The 17,929-nt window shown below is 40.5% G+C and overlaps 1 protein-coding gene across 1 annotated transcript; it reads right to left on the bottom strand.

Annotated features, from left to right (window-relative positions):
- Nucleotides 1-605: 605 nt before the first annotated feature.
- Nucleotides 606-17,592, bottom strand: LOC128615547 (chromodomain-helicase-DNA-binding protein Mi-2 homolog). The gene is made up of 12 exons (XM_053637734.1): nucleotides 17,586-17,592; nucleotides 12,341-12,419; nucleotides 8,887-9,049; nucleotides 6,948-7,055; nucleotides 5,867-6,000; nucleotides 5,116-5,169; nucleotides 4,851-4,905; nucleotides 4,330-4,569; nucleotides 2,098-2,231; nucleotides 1,748-1,816; nucleotides 911-1,038; nucleotides 606-802 (listed from the first exon to the last, which is right to left on the bottom strand). Exons 3-12 carry the CDS (start codon nucleotides 8,930-8,932, stop codon nucleotides 739-741), a joined length of 1,032 nt encoding a protein of 343 aa, XP_053493709.1. The 5' UTR covers nucleotides 8,933-9,049; nucleotides 12,341-12,419; nucleotides 17,586-17,592; the 3' UTR covers nucleotides 606-738.
- Between the last annotated feature and the right edge of the window lie 337 nt (nucleotides 17,593-17,929).

Raw genomic sequence — 17,929 nt, 5'->3', positions numbered from 1 at the left:
TGAGCTGGATTTACACCCGGATGAAGGATTTGCAAAACAACCCAGGAGTTGTGTCACAGATGACTCGTCAACTGTGGGCTTCATTTTTGTGGTTTAAGTATACTCGTTAAAATAAATTGATATATATATATATATATATATATATATATATATATATATATATATATATATATATATATATATATACACACACACATATATATATATATATATATATATATATATATATTTTGTTGATGTTTGTTTGCTTTGTTGTGTACAGTATCTGATTTTGTTGTGTGATTGACTTCATAGTGCTCCAAATGACCTGTATGGAGTATTCTTGTTCATTATGTACTATATAAAATGTAAGATATAAAAACCTGAGGAGTATTTTTATCTTTGTCCTGCTTAATATTTGCTAATCCACCAAGCCATAACGAGTCCAGGACATCTCGAATGTTTACAGGAGTGCATCTCTCTCACACACATCCTCTGGGACACACACATCACATCCTGATGACATCCTCTGGGACAATGTATATTTTCCCCCATGATGCCATCCCTAAGGAACATAACATGGACGACGTCATGAAAAACAAAACAGCTACGAAATATGCAGAATGTAAAAATAAAAAGTCTTTATTATGTTTGTAAACAATACGCACCAAAACCTGTCCTACAAAAATGATTTTAAAGAAATGTATGTAATTCACATTGCTGTTACAGCGGTAACCGTGTTTAAACATTCAGGACGGGTCATAAGCTCTTATTACGAGCAGCTGGAAGGGACTTCTTGCAGAAGGAACAGGTCCAGTCATCACTGCACACACACCAACAGATTAATTAAAGATTCAAGCTTTTTATAACGATGTCATTCTAAACATTACAATATTACTCGCTCTCCTGTTTCTCTGTGTGATTGTCTCACCTGATCATGTCGTCTCTTAAAGCTGGTGTGTGGCAGTGATGATGGAAGGCACGTGGACATTTGGCACAACACACCAGATCTCCTTCCTGGTTGCACTGAAAGCAGACGTCATCATTGTTCTGATCCAGCTAGGGTTAAACACACACACACACACACACACACACACACACACACACACAGAGTGGAGGAAATAAGTATTCAGTAAATATATTTCCAATGAGGTTATTCACATGAAATTCTCACCAGACATCAGTATTAACTCGAGAAATCCAGAAATATAAAGAATTCACAACATTAAAGTCCATAAATGAAGTTATGTGTAATAAAGTGGAATGACACGGGAAAAAAGCACTGAACACGCTAAGAAAAAGGCAAGGCAAAAAAGAAAGAAAAGAAGATCTTAACTGCTTAATAACGTTAACCCCGCCCCAGTTTATTTATACCATAGGCTTCCTATAAGCAGACGATCACAATGATACAGCATCTACTGTGTTTTATTTACGGTCGATATGATATAATGATCTAATACCCTTACAATCCTGCCGTCCCTTTATTTTCTCTCTCTTTTAAAGTTAACGAATACTAAACGTCTCCTCACAGAAACCGCGAACGCATCAGCAATTACGCACGTTTTAAAACCCATTTATGTGGAGAGTCCGCCCTGCGAGTCCGCCCTGCGAGCCCCCGTGTAAGTTGTTACCGTAGAAACGCTAACGTGTCGGATCAAGCGCACGGATATAAACCTGTGATTCGCAGCTGCACTACAGTCAGAGCTGCTGCTCTAGAAAATTAATCAACTGCTTCGGGTGTTATAAAAAAACTAACAGAAGGACGTACCATATGAAGATGGTCTCTCGTGCAGATGGGACACTTACAGTTCACCATATGAAGCTCCAACGTCCTCTCCTGGAATAAACATCAAACACGACAGTGATGAACATAATCATGAACGTAAAGCTTTTAGATTCACCGTTATATACGTGGCCCCGAACAGGAAGTGAAAAAAAGTAAGGAGGTCAACTTTAATTAAAAACAGATGCCTTTTCTTAATAAAAGTCTCAATTGGCCACGCCTAGTATGATTAACGGCGGCCATGTTTCATTTAGATATGAATTATACGTTCAGATCTGGAACTGATTTGAAGTCTTAGATTCTGGTGTTCAGGTGAATTCCAGATCAGTCCTCACCATTATGAGCTTTCCAAGAGGGACCCCCTGGCATCTGATGTCCCGTCTCCAGTTTCCGTCGGCTTTGTACAGGTCGAGGAAGTCCTTGGGGGTGAGCCAGGCGTCATGCGTCCTGATGCATTTTCCATACGTCTCTAAAACACGGGAGCTAACGGTTACACCTTAAAGCGTGGACGTGATCAAAATGAATAAATAAATAAATAAAACTTCATACCACAGCACTGTTGGGATCGCAAACCTGATTGGTCAGAAGGCATTGGTTTTATATATATATATATATATATATATATATATATATAGCACTTACAGGTTGTTGGGGTTTTTTTTTTTGGGGGGGGGGGGGGCTCTTTAACTTGGTGAGAGAACGACCGTTTATAGCCGCTATAATGTAAGCGGGAACATTAAGCAAGAGATTCCACAACCATTAAGAGTAACTAAAGATTAATTTAAAAAAAAAAGCACTATGCGAGCTATTTAATAAATAAGAATTGTACTCATTGACAAATTTTTGTAATAAAGATGAATAAAACACTTCAGGATGAGCTGTTATTGGAAAATAATCAGTTCACACCACCCAGTCGCTGATTATTGTTCTGTAAGATCATGACGCAGGGTGTTTTATTCCTTGTGTAGATCACAGTGATGTCCTATTATATGATTATGTACTGTATTACATCGGTATTTAATTACTGGAAATTGATGAATTCATTTGATGAATATTGGGAAAGCGCCAGGGAAAGATGGTGTAACGTCTGAGATGCTGAAGTCAGGCGGAGAGCAGCTCTGGAAAATCCTCGCCAAGCGATTCACTCACTATCTGGATGAGGGAAAAATCCCCTCACAATGGAAAGAGTCGAATACCATCCTGCTATACAAAAACGGCGAAAGAGAAGATCTGAAGAACTATCTTGTGTTGTCTCATGTGTACAAGCTGTTCACGAAGGTAATCCTGAACAGATTATCACAACATCTAGATGAACAGCAACCAAGAGAGCAAGCAGGCTTCCGGAAAAACTATAGAACGGTAGATAACATATTCATCCTGACCCGATTGCTTGAGCGAGCGAAAGAGTACGGGACGCCTCTGTGCGTCGCATTCGTAGACTACAAGAAGGCCTTCGACAGTGTCGAGATAAATGCAGCGCTGAACTCGCTGGAGAGGCAAGGGGTCGAGGCGCAGTACATCCAAATGCTCCAAGAGGGAAATACGACCGACCTAAGTCTGCTATCGTCACGCGTAAAAGCACCAGTCGAAAAAGGCGTGAAGCAAGGAGACGCCATGTCTCCGAAACTATTCACCGCCGGTCTCGAGCAGATCATCAGAGACGTCGACTGGCGAGCCGGCGTGAACATCGACGGCGAGCTACTGACCCACCTCCGTTTTACTGATGACATCGTGCTCATCGCCGAAACCACAGATCAGCCGCAGACCATGCTGACGGAGCACGACAGCAAAAGCTCTGCAGTAGGCCTCAGAATGAACCACATGAAAACGAAGTACATGCGGTCTGCAAATCTGCCAGGAGGCCGAATGGTGGTTGGTGGTGATGAAATAGAGGAGGTGGAGAAATACGTCTACCTGGGGCAGGAAGTGAACATGCGTCGAGACATGGAAAAGGAGATCTCACGTAGAGTAAGGGCCAGATGGAAAGCCTTTAACAGCATAAGGGATGTGCTAAAGGGAAGACTGGATAAGACCACCCGCGCCAATCTCTTCAATGGCACAGTTTTGCCTGCGATGTTATACGGAAGCGAAACTTGGGCCACAATGAATAGAGAGGAGCAGAGGCTGGTAACAGCTCAAAGAGCCATGCAAAGACCCATGAGTATCATTGAGAGAGCACATCAGAAGCGAGGTGATCAGAGAGAGGTCCGGCGTGAGAGATGTCACCACGGAATATAAAAGGAACAAGCTCAGATGGGCTGGACACATCACGGTGGACCCGCGCAGTCGTCGAGTGGTATCCGTGCGAGCGGAAACGACCACTCGGAAGGCCTCCAAGACGGTGGATTGACGATATTAGAAGCGCAATTGGAGTAACGTGGATGAGGAAGGCACGATCCAGAGAGGAATGGAAGGTGTGCTGTGATCAGTGGTGCCGAATCAACACTCGACAGACTGGTCGTCGAGGAGATAAAGGTGATTACTGGAAAGGCACAATGTATTAAAAGGGCTGTTTTAAATGTTAAACACACACACACACACACACACACACACACACACACACACACCGTTAGCAAAGCGGTTCACATGCAGAACCCCTCTCCCTGAAGAGCACTTGACTTTAAAAGAGTTGCCGCTGAACGTGCTCTCAGTGACCCGAACATCATCGTCGTCGTCGTCGTCATCATCGTCGTCGTCATCATCATCGTCGTCGACGTCATCATCATCATCATCATCGCAGTAAACGTCATCATCATCAGACTCCGAGCTCGAGTCTGAGGTGCTGTCAGACTTGGACGTGTGACTGTCTACAGGCACATAAAGACACGTGTGTGATTAGTCCTCACATACACGCATTAATGACACAGAAGGTTTTATGACAGGACACAAACATAAAAATTTACATCTACATTCTAAAACTAATTTTATCTTCTAACAACGCGATATCAGATGACCTACAAAAAAAAAAAAAAAAGCTTTAAGTTGTAATGAGTTTTTTCAGTATTGGTTAAATGTGTATTTGTTTGTGTGTGTGTGTATGGGGGGGGGGGGGGCAATGAAGTGAAGCAAATAGATAAGAGACACTAACTTTTGCCAGGTCTGGTACCACTTCTGCACCTAATCAGCTTCTTCCTGCACGCTGGCTGAAAGAACATACACAAATAATACAAATTTCTCTCTTTTTTTTTTTTAAATGATGAAAATGTACGATAAATGATGACACAGCAACGGCACCAGCTGCAGAAAACATAACCGCCATGTTCAAATGATCCGTGTTGTACGTGTTACTAAAAACATTTTTTTAAAAGAGAAAGAGTGAGAATGATTACGCAACACGATAAAAAGTGCCGTACCTCGTGATCCTGCGAGCGCTTCATTCTAAACGACAGAGCGGAAAGAAAGCCGTCCTGCAAACAACACATTAAAGAGAACAATTAGAGCGACTTCACAGACAAACGATTAAAGAGGAGTCGTGTGCTATATACAGTATCTCACAAAAGTCAGTACACCCCTCACATTTTTGTACATATTTGATTATATCTTTTCATGTGACAACACTGAAGAAATGACACTGTGCTACAATGTAAAGTAGTGAGTGCACGTCCACCAGCTCCGTGATGTCATCATGGAGGAGTGGAAGAGGACTCCAGTGGCAACCTGTGAAGCTCTGGTGAACTCCATGCCCAAGAGGGTTAAGGCAGTGCTGGAAAATAATGGTGGCCACACAAAATATTGACACTTTGGGCCCAATTTGGACATTTTCACTTAGGGGTGCACTCACTTTTGTTGCCAGCGGTTTAGACATTAATGGCAGTGTGTTGAGTTATTTTGAGGGGACGGCAAATTTACACTGTTACACAAGCTGTACACTCACTACTTTACATTGTAGCAAAGTGTCATTTCTTCAGTGTTGTCACATGAAAAGATATAATGAAATATTTATACAAATGTGAGGGGTGTACTCACTTTTGTGAGATACTGTATATAGTGGATGTTGTTGTGGGTTATTCAGGCAGTCTTCGTCCGGAGAGTGTTTATGCGAGGAGTTGTGTGCTGTAGACGTGAGAGCGGTTAGACGGAGAGTGCGAGGTCTTACATGTTTACCTGTATAAACGTTTGCAGCGGAATCTGATTGTAAAAGATACTAATCTTCCACTTTTTGTTTTTCTCCTTTCCTCCAAACTTCTCGAACTCACTAGGGGTGAACCACCGGCCATCAGACAAGATGCACGGCTGTTCTACAGAGAAAGGCAGACGCACAGGAAGAGAGAAGTCTGTAGGTTAAACGTTGTATACCACATTTAGAAAATGTACGATACATCCCCACATCGTCAACTGAAGACAAAACAGGTGATGCTGACGGAAACAATGTCCACAAATAAAACTTTGCATATAGAGTAACGATTAAAGTTTGTGTAAATAAAACAGCACAAAAACATAAGTTATCGTCACAATAACAGCTTGTCCCGGTGTCTTTCCTTCCTTTTATACCTGATATTTTCTGTTTACTAAAGAATGACACACTACAGCAGCTATGACCTTAATGAGAGAAAAAAGGAAAAATAAACCCCTCATAGGTCCTGAAGCTACAGCTTTATCTCAGACCGTTACAAATGGCTGATACTGGAGACTCCTTCCATAAATATTCCATTAACAACTCATTACTGAAACCATTTCAACCATCACATGCTTTTAATCCGTTTATGTGGAGCTTCTGCCACATAAGAACATGATTTTAATTACAGACAAAGACCCTGTTCACCTCCTTCCCCTTTCTTCTTCTTGAATGTGGCCTACTAAAGTCACTTTGGTTCAGCTTCTTTATATGTGCACACTGATGGTTCACTTGTGGCACAATGGCCTGAGTGTGTATTTGTACGTGGCTTCGATAATACAGCGTAATTCCTGCGTGAAGACGAGTGCAAGATGGCACACACGTTGAGGCGGCACTAAACCGCAGTGGGAAAGCACGCTCGCAAACGTACAGCGAGCCGAGTCGAGTCGTACCGTGCAGTGGAAAAGAGCCATAATTAAGGTTTTGGACTAGTGTGGGTTTAAGTTAAGAAAAGAGTTAAAGACCTCAAACCCTCAATTGCTGCACTCTTTCCTCGACAGAGATTCTCACTCTGAATAAATTTGTTTAGCCACTAAATAAATACAAATAATTAACTGTAGTAAAACTTACTTTTGCTAAGCCTATCTTTGTGTAGGATGCCTTCTTTATTTCCACATGTGACAGGAAACCTGGGTTTCGTTTTGAGTTTCTCTCCCAGTTCCTGATGGACGGAGGGACCTGTAGAAAAAAAACATCGTCATCATCATCATCAATGCAGCAGGACAACAAAGCCAAGTGATCACGTGCGCCTGGGTCACCTTTTAAAGCTCTAATTAGGGATTTAATCTCACAAAGCTTTGTGTTATCCTACAGATTATATGTCAAGCCATAATCTGGAACAGCAAGAAATGCTAAAACCTGTGTCTAAGTAGGCAAATAGTTTTAACTGCTGAAAAGACTAACAGATACAACGTGTCTGAGCCCAATTAAATATTTGCAATAATGTTTCTAAATGACAAAACATCGATAATTAAAAGAGCTGCATGTGTGGTAACGGATTTGACCAATACAGAGACACGGGACTCTATAGAACGACTTTTTATTTGCAGGTTAAGCGCTCGTGTTCACAGGTCAGAATGATGCCGAGCGACATAAAGAATAAGCGACTGCAATGCTTGGGATTTTTAGGCACGACTGGCCTTCCAGAGAGGTGACGTACTGTGTAGAGGAAGATAAAGAATAATGATTACAAATAAACAGATTTCAATAAATAAAAAAAAGGTCTCTACTTTCAGTCCTTACTAACAATCCAGGAATTTGCCTGGGGCAGATTTCAGGACCTCATACTTCATACTGAAACAAAGTTCAAGTTCACGCTCTTTCTGATGGAGAAGCCACGATGGTGCATGAGGACGTAAAGGGAAGCGAGTTCTCGGTCCATATGACACACCCCAAAACCCACATGTGAATCATGTTTACTGTTAAAGATCTGATACTGTACAGCAGGGGACGCCCCTGGGGGTGGGACATTTAACTCTAGAGAATGTTTAATTGGATGAACACAAGACTGGTACAGAATGAGTCATTAATTTTTTGTTTAAAAAAAAATTAATTCCCCAGAAGTGACAAACTATAAAATCAAGACAAGTATGTCCCTATAGCTTTGCATAAAATTATTATAATTATAATTATTATTCAACATATACGATCATATTGCTATCCATGACACTAAGGGACAGTTACAGAAAGCTCTGAAACGCATATTTTGATTCCAGGTACCCGTACTGAGTTTACACGGCTTACCCAGGTACTATGCGAACCGAACCGGGACATGTGGGCGTGGCTACAATTAGCACTGAGTTTCATTTCCCGGCAGTGACTGAAGTATTTTGTTTATTGTTATTTTTTTTTTTTTTTTGCTGTAGTCCGACAAAATTGCCTACTCTTTTCAAAATAACTTTTTTTTTTTCAAAAGCACAAGTTTTTAACATCATTTTAAAAGCACGTTAATATGTTTTAATTATTTACCCGTAATAACTTTTACTTGTCGCTTCCGTTTCTTCCTGGTGAGCCGAGCCAAATCCGCCATCTTGTATGGGGGCGGGGTTTCAAAATGGCTACCCATTCACTTCGTTTGCGCCATAGATAGGGTATGACGTAACGGAGCTGAACGCACTACCTAGTGCCCTAAGGAGTAGTGTGGAAGGACATTAGAGACTCAGTCTCAGGAAACTACACCGCTGCTTGTGTTGTGTGTGATTTCAGCGTCGTCTTGTGAGGATGTTCGAGTTTAAACTAGTTTGTAGTTTGACTGCAGATTAAAGTCATCGTGAACATTTGCTCTTTATTTGATCGTAATTCCAAAACCTCGCGCATTTCAGCAACTTATGAAATGTTTACTAATTTGTTCCCTTGGATTTCACCACTCGTGTTGATCAGGTTCCTACAGGAGAACCTCCAGAGAAGCTCCTCATGCTTTCATGGGGAAAGTGACGAGAAGACACCAAAGTACAAGCACACACACAACCCCCATCTCGTTCTAATAAAAACAGTTCTTGCACTGACTTACTTCTTCTGGGTCTCTTCCTCCTGCTCTTCCTAGAGCTCTGTCTCATCTTCTTCCTCTTCCTCCCTCGATTGCTGAGCTTTAAAGGCCCTTCCTCACTCAGGAAGTCCGAGTCTTTATAACTCCCAGAATCTGCCCCCTCATCCGTGTCTGACTCCTTGCTCACCTTCTGAACAGAAACATCAAACTGGGATCAGTACTTTTAACAAGTTACAGTTTCACCACTGACTGCTACAAAGCACTGACACTGGAGACTCCTTCCAAAAAACTCTCACTATGTCAGTCGTTAGTAATGTTGAATGTTCACAGTTCTGATTGCATTTACGGATACATGTGGGAAAAAAATGCTCTGTCTTATGTGGCTTTGTTAATAATACTGGTTAATGTAATACAATGACAATATGGTAGGTAGTCTGTTGTGAATGTAGCATAAATAATGATGTAAATCTTTTCTAGCGTAAGGCATAAGGCGAGAACATAAAAGCAGCTCTAAAAATAGAATGGATTAAGAATGCTGCCAGAGCTGTGTCTCCTTGCAGTTCTCAACTGGTTTCCCATTCATACGAAGCAGGGTTGAGTGTGGCCAGCACCTGGATGGGAGATGTTAGATTTAAGGAATCTCAGATTATGTCCTCCGTCATGCCTTTTTACTTCTAACTCTTAGTTCTGTGCCATGTGTGTTTTACCGAGGAGTGTACAGGCACCTGGAGGAGTCTAAATGAACACACTGACAAATGCCTTCCCATTAATTTTGTCTAGAACAGGAGTATTTATACACACTGATAACAGCATTGCGTAAGCGGGTTTGTTTCTACTTTTGCAGGCGCTAGACAGATTTAGACAAAACACACAGCGCACTACGAAAATAAGTCTTTTCAAGATATAGAAAATACATGTGTCAGCTATAATAAAGGATGGCATTTGATCAGCTGATTCAAAGAGATAATTAAATGAATACATTCATCATAGGTATTTGACAGCACAGAGACACACAAACAGAAGCTATAACCCAGTATTCCCCGCATCTAAGGTGTCTTAATAGCAGTTCATAATATAAGACAGTACATGATATAAGCATTCCCATCAGGAGACCTCCTGGGGAAAACTAAGGTTTCTGCTGAACGTGGTATTAGTGAGGCCAGCAGGGGGCGCTCACCTTGTGGACTGTGTGGGGCTCAATGCCCCAGTATAGTGAAGGGGACACTATACTGTAAAAACAGCACCAACGTTAAACTGAGGTCCTCTGTGGTCATTAAAAATCCCAAGACACTTATGGTAAAATTGTGTCCAGGTGAAATTCCCCCATTGGCCCTTCTCTATCATGGCCCCTTAATAATCCCCATCTCTGAATTGGCTACATCACTCTCTCATCTCCACTGGGTCAACTGGATGATACACACTTGTGGTGGTAGAGAAGCCCCCCCCACCCCACCCCACTCCACCCCACTATGCAAAGCACAAATATAAGCACAGGACAATCTGTTCAACTTAAATGAACTATTATTTCACCACAACCTTGCAGGGGTTGCTTAATTATGTAAATGATACATTACCCTTTAAAAAATCATCCCACAAGCCCTCTGAACTGTGTCGAATAAATCTATTAAGTCTGTACCAGTAGGTCTCAGATATCGTCATAAAGAGACGTTAAGACCAGGAAGGAAACACTTTCAGGTTGAGTGAGTGACTCTTGTTAGCATCATCTTTTCTTTTTTTTTTTTGCATCTTTCAAACGCCAAGCTGCACTAACATCACAATGCAGGAAAACCACATTTTAGACTCATTGGCTGGCATCATTTCCTGATTTAAAAAAAAGAAAACCCCATAATTCATTTCATGTACAGAGTCTATTCTGAAGACAAGAATGAATAAAAAATGATGCAAGAATTTATGACATTCACTTAAAAAAAAACGTATTGTAAAGAAGATTGCTTATTAATATCATGCACATCTCCGAGAAATAGTCCTGTTTAAAATGCTAGCAAATTCTTAATTTTTGGAAGAACTTCAACTCCTGATTCTCATTCAGATCAAAACATAGGCTCTTATATTCATCAGCTGTTTATAAAGCTCATCTCTTATTATCGATGGGGCTGTGCGATTAATCAAATTTTCGATTATGGCCTCTGATGATTATGAAAACATTGTGGAACAAAAAAAAAGTTTGGTATCATTGGAAAGCTTGTTTCTTCTAGCATCATGACGGCTGGTCTAAATACGCTCATTTCCTTTCTAGAGCTCATTAATAGTGAGAAACTATAGGCCGATCCAAACCAGGAGACCAAAAGTTTTTTCTGGTGATGCGATTCGCCGAAATGTGTCACGTGACCTGCTCTGCTAGCTTACAGTTGTGCCCAAAAGTTTGCATATGATGCAATGCAGGATGATCGGTGTAAATTATTATTTGTTTAAAGATCTTTTTTTTTCAATTAGTCCTGCCCTTTAAATGCTAAATAAGATAGTTACATGTCTCCCAGAAGACAAAATCATCCTGTTCAAAAGTTTACACCCCCCTGGATCTTAATGTATCGTGTTGCCTTCTTGAGCATCAGTGAATGTTTGCACCTTGTGTAATAGTTGCGTGCGAGTCCCTCAGTGTGAAAAGATGGATCTGAACATCATATAGTCACTGCTGGAAAGGGGTCAAATATGTAGAAGATGCTGGAAAAGCAGAGAATTTGCAGGATTTTTCTGAAGAACAGCGGACAGTTTAACTGCTCAGGACAAACAAGGGACTCATGAACTACTCTCTCAAAACATAAACACATCATGTCGCCGACCATCCAGGTAACGACACACATAATCAAGGGTGTGTGAACTTTTGAGCAAGGTAATTTTTTTTATAAATTCATCTGTATGTATGTGTGTGTGTGTGTATATATATATATATATATATATATATATATATATATATATATATATATATATATATATATATATAAAACATCTATTATGTGAAATAGATTATTCAGGACAGAACTAAATAAACAACAACATGGGAGGTTCATGATCCATACTATATTGATAACAGTATTAAGATTTATAAGGAGTATGCTAACTTTTGGTCACAATTACAGAAACACACACACACACACACTATATTATATTATATATATATATACACACACACACACACACACACACACACAGACACACACACATACACAATCCAATATCTGCTCTAACAGATCATTTGTGTGTGACCCATCTTTCCCAAATCGGAATAATGTAAGATTTTTCTTTTTTTTTTTTTTAAACGCATATTCTAAGCTAACATTTTAAAACCGTGCCGTTTAGGATGTTTAATTAATAATGAATAAAAAGATTAAAATATCCATTCATTTTAATTTTATTTTAAAAGATCCATTATTCTTTTTTGCAGGAAAATCTTTCAAATTTCTCCTTCTGCTAAAGCTACTCAAGACAGAAAGTGCTCCTTTGATTGTTTGAGACTTACAGTCAGTGTATCACAGCTGCAGGGTGAGGGCTGATCGCTGCCAGACTCCTGTACGATAAATAATGTCCGAAGAATCCAGCTGAAACATTCACAGACAGATATCGGTGGCTAGAAATGTTTATCAGAGCAGATACTCTGCAAGCTCTGAGCACTGCGAGTCAGAAATGAAAATGAAACTCCCTAACAGTCTGTGCTGACATTTGAATATTGGGCGTTTTTGCGAGACATAAAAAACAAAACTGTTTAAACAAAAAGTCCCTCCCTCCCTCCCTCCCTCTCTCTACCATGGACCCTTTCTGTCCTCTTCTGTTCTTTTTGTTTTTGCCATTGTTCTCCTTTTCTATCTTTCACACAATCTTAAAGCAACGACTTCAGGCTTAACACAAGCACCGTGCTTCACTATTTGAGAAACGATTTGATTTAATTTTATTCAGCTGATCCAAGACCATGCATAACAGTAAAATCAACACATTTAATTAACATTCTGTTTACAATGAACATCCACTGGTACAGTTAATACAACACTCACTGTATACATTTTTATTAACATGAAATGAGACTGTTAAAAAAAAAAAACACTTTTTAAAGAAACTACTCAGGACCATGTTTTGCTAACCTCATAACATGATTAATAAGATGACAGACTAAGAAGAAAACACAGAAAAAAGGCAGGGCGGGGAGGGTTCGCATGGGGTTGCAGTGAAACATGAGACGCACTGGTAAACCAAATGACTCATCCTGAACTGGATCAACATGCTGCAGCAACACTAGCCGAAGGCACTGAGATGGACGAGAACATCTGTGTCCCAGTGATTCCTAACACTGAGGTATGTTATTCAGTATCTACCATGAGTCATACAGTAACGACTGTGAAAATAATAAAAAAATCAAAGTAGCTGAATGTAGAGTGAAGAAAGTTTAGTCTGGACACACAGACAGGTAAAATATGAAGATATATCCAAAGTTCTGTCACACCGCTGTGTGTTTTCAACTCTTATTGACTTCTCATGCAGTAGACATGATTTCCTCTCTCTGAAAAATGTCCTAACCTGCACAATGCTCCTTAAAATGACTCCAAAATCCTCAAATACTCCAGGAGACAGGTATTCTACCCAAAGGTGGGTGTTTAACACACACACACAGTTCAAAAGATTATATAAGCATTAAATTACGTTGCTTTATGCAGTAACTGTGCTATAATGCTATATCTCATACTGAATATATTAATAAATGGAAAAAAACCCAAACATTTTTCTTGTAACACTGATCAAGTACTCGTTGTGCACGAAAATCCAGGCACTGTAAATGTACAAATTTGAGATGTCCCCCTACAGTAAACGCCCGCCCCTTCCCAAATCTGCATGCTGGAATCTGATTGGCTTGTATATTTTGTGACATAGTAACACTACTCATATTTTCCTGTGGCAAAACCACTTATACTTTGACTTTTGACTAGTCTGACCCCCTCCTCCCTTCCCCCCAAAACAAATCTGAAATCTTTGGGTTTTACTAGTAAACCAGACGATCGGGTTTGTGAAACAGGAGAATCGCTACTGGATCTTAAAGACGATGTGTAACTTCTGCTCAAAGATCTCGCTTATTAAAAGTTATTATCCTGCACACACACACACACACACACACACACACAGAAAAAGACAACAAAGAAAATGTAAATCATTGATTATGGTGAAGTTTTCTGTAAGGAGATGTTTATTTGACATTTATGGAAGGAGTCTCCAGTGTCAGAGGTAAAGGTGTAACTAAGTTTTCAGGACAGAAGTTTACGCTTTGCTCTTTCTCTGTAACATAAAAAGCTGCATTATTTTCATCTTATTAACTTCAAGAAAGAGAAAAAAAAGAGGCTGGTGAGGGAACGACTGTTTCTAGATGATATAAATATAATATAAACTATAATATAAGTGAGAACAGGAACTATCACTGGTATATTGCAGCTGTATAAGAGGAATAAACACTCCAAGACACGGTCATATATAATGAATTTAAATATATATACACAGTACCTCACAAAAGTGAGTACACCCCTCAGATTTTTGTAAAATTTTGGAGCTTCACAACCCCCAGATTTCTTGGATGGACAAGCAGGTTACCCAAAGGTCCTCGTACTGCCTAAGCAACTGCCTAAACGGCCCCACGGTCCCTTTGGCATGTCTCCTGTTCTAATCACGGTCCCTCCCGAATATCGTGACCTCAGCGAGGTGTTCAGTAAGGGGAAAGCAAGCGGTTTACCACCACACTGACCCTACAACTGCCCCATTGACCTCTTTCCCGGAGCCAGTCCACCTCGGGGTCGTGTATACCCTCTCTCCCAAGCTGAACTCCAAGCCATGGAGGAACACATTCAGGAGGCCCTCCAACAAGGGTACATTAGACCCTCCACGTCCCCCGCGTCTGCTGGGTGCTTCTTTGTGGAAAAGAAAGGAGGGGGCCTACGACCGTGTGTCAACTACCGGGAACTAAACCAAGTGACAGTCAAGTACCGGTATCACATGCCACTAGTTCCGGCAGCCCTTGAAGAGTTAAGATCTGCGACCATTTTCACGTAGCTGGACCTGCGTAGTGTGTACAACCTGGTCCGCATCCGGTAGGGGGATGAGTGGAAGATGGCTTTTAGCACCACCTCCGGGCACTACGAATACTTGGTCATGCCGTATGGGCTCGCTAACGCCCCCTCGGTGTTCCAGAGTCTAATTAATGACGTCCTGAGAGACATGTTGGCGAGGAGCGTCAACATATACATCGACCACATCCTGGCCATGACACAGTATATCTCTCTTCCAGTGTCCGTCTGTTACACCTCTACTCTGTGCACTTTCACTAGAACTCAATTAGAAATCTTGTACAGTAGCACTACTTGTACTGTTCGCTTGATGTATCGCTTTGCTTGTATTTCCTCATTTGTAAGTCGTCTGCTAAAACAAATGAATGTAAATGTACATCACATTATTTTAATAATTGTTATTTCTTATTAGAACACCTCAATGTTTAATTATTATATCTATTATTATTAATGAGTAGTAGTTTTAATGTCATTACATATTATTTCCTACAGTTTGTTTAACTTACATTAGCTTTTCTTGCTTTAGCATTTAAGACATTACCTGAAAGATATTATAACCTTCATAAATGTTTACAATATTTCATCTAAAACATTCAGTGAAAGTTCTGTAGTATCACTAAAGATCAAGAAACTAAAATATAAATCAAAATAGCTGCTAATGATTGTGTAGCACAGACATTAACTGTGACTTTAACTGAGAGAACTATGGGATGTTACCTGTGTACAGATGAGGAGGATCCATAGAATCATCAATCTTCATGGAGACACAGCTGGGATCTGGGGAGTCTGATCTCTATCTCTTAGGGATGTCACAATACCAAAAATCTAGTAGTCGGTACCGATACCACCAAAAGTACACGATAGTCAATACCAAAGTGTGGTATAAAAATACAATTAAAAGAATTAAATTAAAAACTCTCCTAGAGGACATCCTCCTCTGGCTGATACTGGCAAAAAGAGAGGGGGGGGGAGGGGGAGAGAGAGGGAGAGGGGGGGGGATATTTTAGTTATCAAATGCTGTCTGACAATGAGTGGAGGTGCACTCCTAAACATGTTAGCGCGCGCGCACACGCACACGCACACACACACACACACACCTTATACTCTGAATGCAAGCATTAGTTTAAATTCACTGATATGGTGGCAGGCCAAAAAGATTTATTAAAAACATGAACATGTGAATAATTATTAGTGACATTAGGCTACATTTAGCTGACAGGACACGGGCTGAATGGCGATGCATGGTGGCCCATTCAGAGCTAGTTTATAACACTGCAATGCGTTAGTGTCGTTAACAAATAAATGGCTATCGCTAACATTACATGGAGCGTAACGTTAGCTGGTTTCACGGCTACAATGCCAGCTGCCTCATACAAACATGATATAGGACCGTCTTTCAGGACGGTCCTATATCAAATTCCAAATTCCAGGTGTTTCCTCACTTTGTTTGAAATGAATGATAGCATCGGTGACACACCGGCTTCAGAGCATAAATTATATGTTCGTCGTCATCCGCCTCGAATGCGAAGTATTTCCAAATTCCATACCACCTTTCCTCTCAACGAGTCGCGGCGGACCTAAACTTCTGTAGTGTTTCCCGTGTGCTTGTAGGCGTTCTTCTTCTTCTTCACCACTTGTGGACCGACTAAAACAATTGCGTATATTTTCTGCCCCCATCCGGTCTGGAAGAATTGCACGACGGTACCTACAGTACCATCGATACTTACACTACTGCAGAAAAACAAGTACCGGCACCTTTTAAGAATGTTGGTACCGACTTGGTACCGAAGTATTGGTTCTCGTGACATCCCTTGTTTCTCTGTAATTTACTGTACAACATTATAGAGAAGCCATGAGACAAAGTGTCACGAAACCTTAAACCTTTATATGAGTGCACTATATTAAATGTATGGAATACTTTCCATACCTGTTACATTTACATTTATGAATTTGGATGTAAAATTAGTGTAGTTTAACACAAATAGTATTTTATAGTAAAAATGAGTCTTTACCAATACAATAACAAGATGACCAAGAGCTTTCAAGTGTCCTCTTATCATTCTGTAACCTGAGTGTGGTGATGTTTTGATTGTAGCCACAAGATTGTCTAACTCTTCATCTGTCAGGTGACTGTATGTTCCCCTCACTGTGAAGCCAAACTATTGCATTCTCCGTTCAAGTTTTCGTGTTGATACCAAACAGTTTTTAAATGCAAGGTACAGCCAGACCAACTTCAGTCAATCTCCTAAGGTGCTGCTCAGACACGAGGAGTGTGGGACGTCCCGTTGGTGCAGACATTTCATTCACAACTGATGAGGGAAATCTTGTGTCCAGTCGATTAGAAAGAACAGAAGACAGGTTTGAAAGACATTGCACTGCCTCTTGAGGCATATGTTCACGATGTGTGTGTGAACTAATCAATATCATGCTATTTGTGCAGATCAAATATAAATAATCCAGGTCCAGAGGCACGCGCTGCATGTCTTCCTGTAGTCGTGATAAAAGTCTCTCTAAAAGCAGCCTTAGCACTGTCTGTGAATATACACAGAATGTTCTGAAACTATCGAAACAATTTAAAGCCATCATTTAATTCCTCGCACCCAAGCCAAAATCCACAGAACAGACATGTCTTCTGTCACCACTAACTATATATTCATGTTAAATCACCTGTAACTGTCCGGGATTTACCGCTTGACGGTTATCCATCTTTCTTCACCCGTCAACACAACAGCCATGAGTCGCAGGGGAGTGACGTCACCTCCCCTCTTCGATTGATTGGCTAGAGGAGGAGCTGTAGTGGACCAATGGTGACGCTAAAGCCCGCCCTCGTTTACATGAAACTGCAGCTTTTGGAAAAACAAGCGGAGAAAGCGGGTGATTATATAATAATAATAATAACAACAACAACAACAACAATAATAATAATAATAAGCCCGAAGGGAAAAACGGCGCAAGCGTTCAAAAAAAGAAAACATGAGCAGAAATTGTGAGAGCACAAAAACACCGTAATA

Source organism: Ictalurus furcatus, chromosome 12 (genome assembly GCF_023375685.1).
Source record: "Ictalurus furcatus strain D&B chromosome 12, Billie_1.0, whole genome shotgun sequence".
NCBI classification, from domain to species: Eukaryota; Metazoa; Chordata; class Actinopteri; order Siluriformes; family Ictaluridae; genus Ictalurus; species Ictalurus furcatus.
This window is presented reverse-complemented; position numbering and strand designations above follow the sequence as displayed.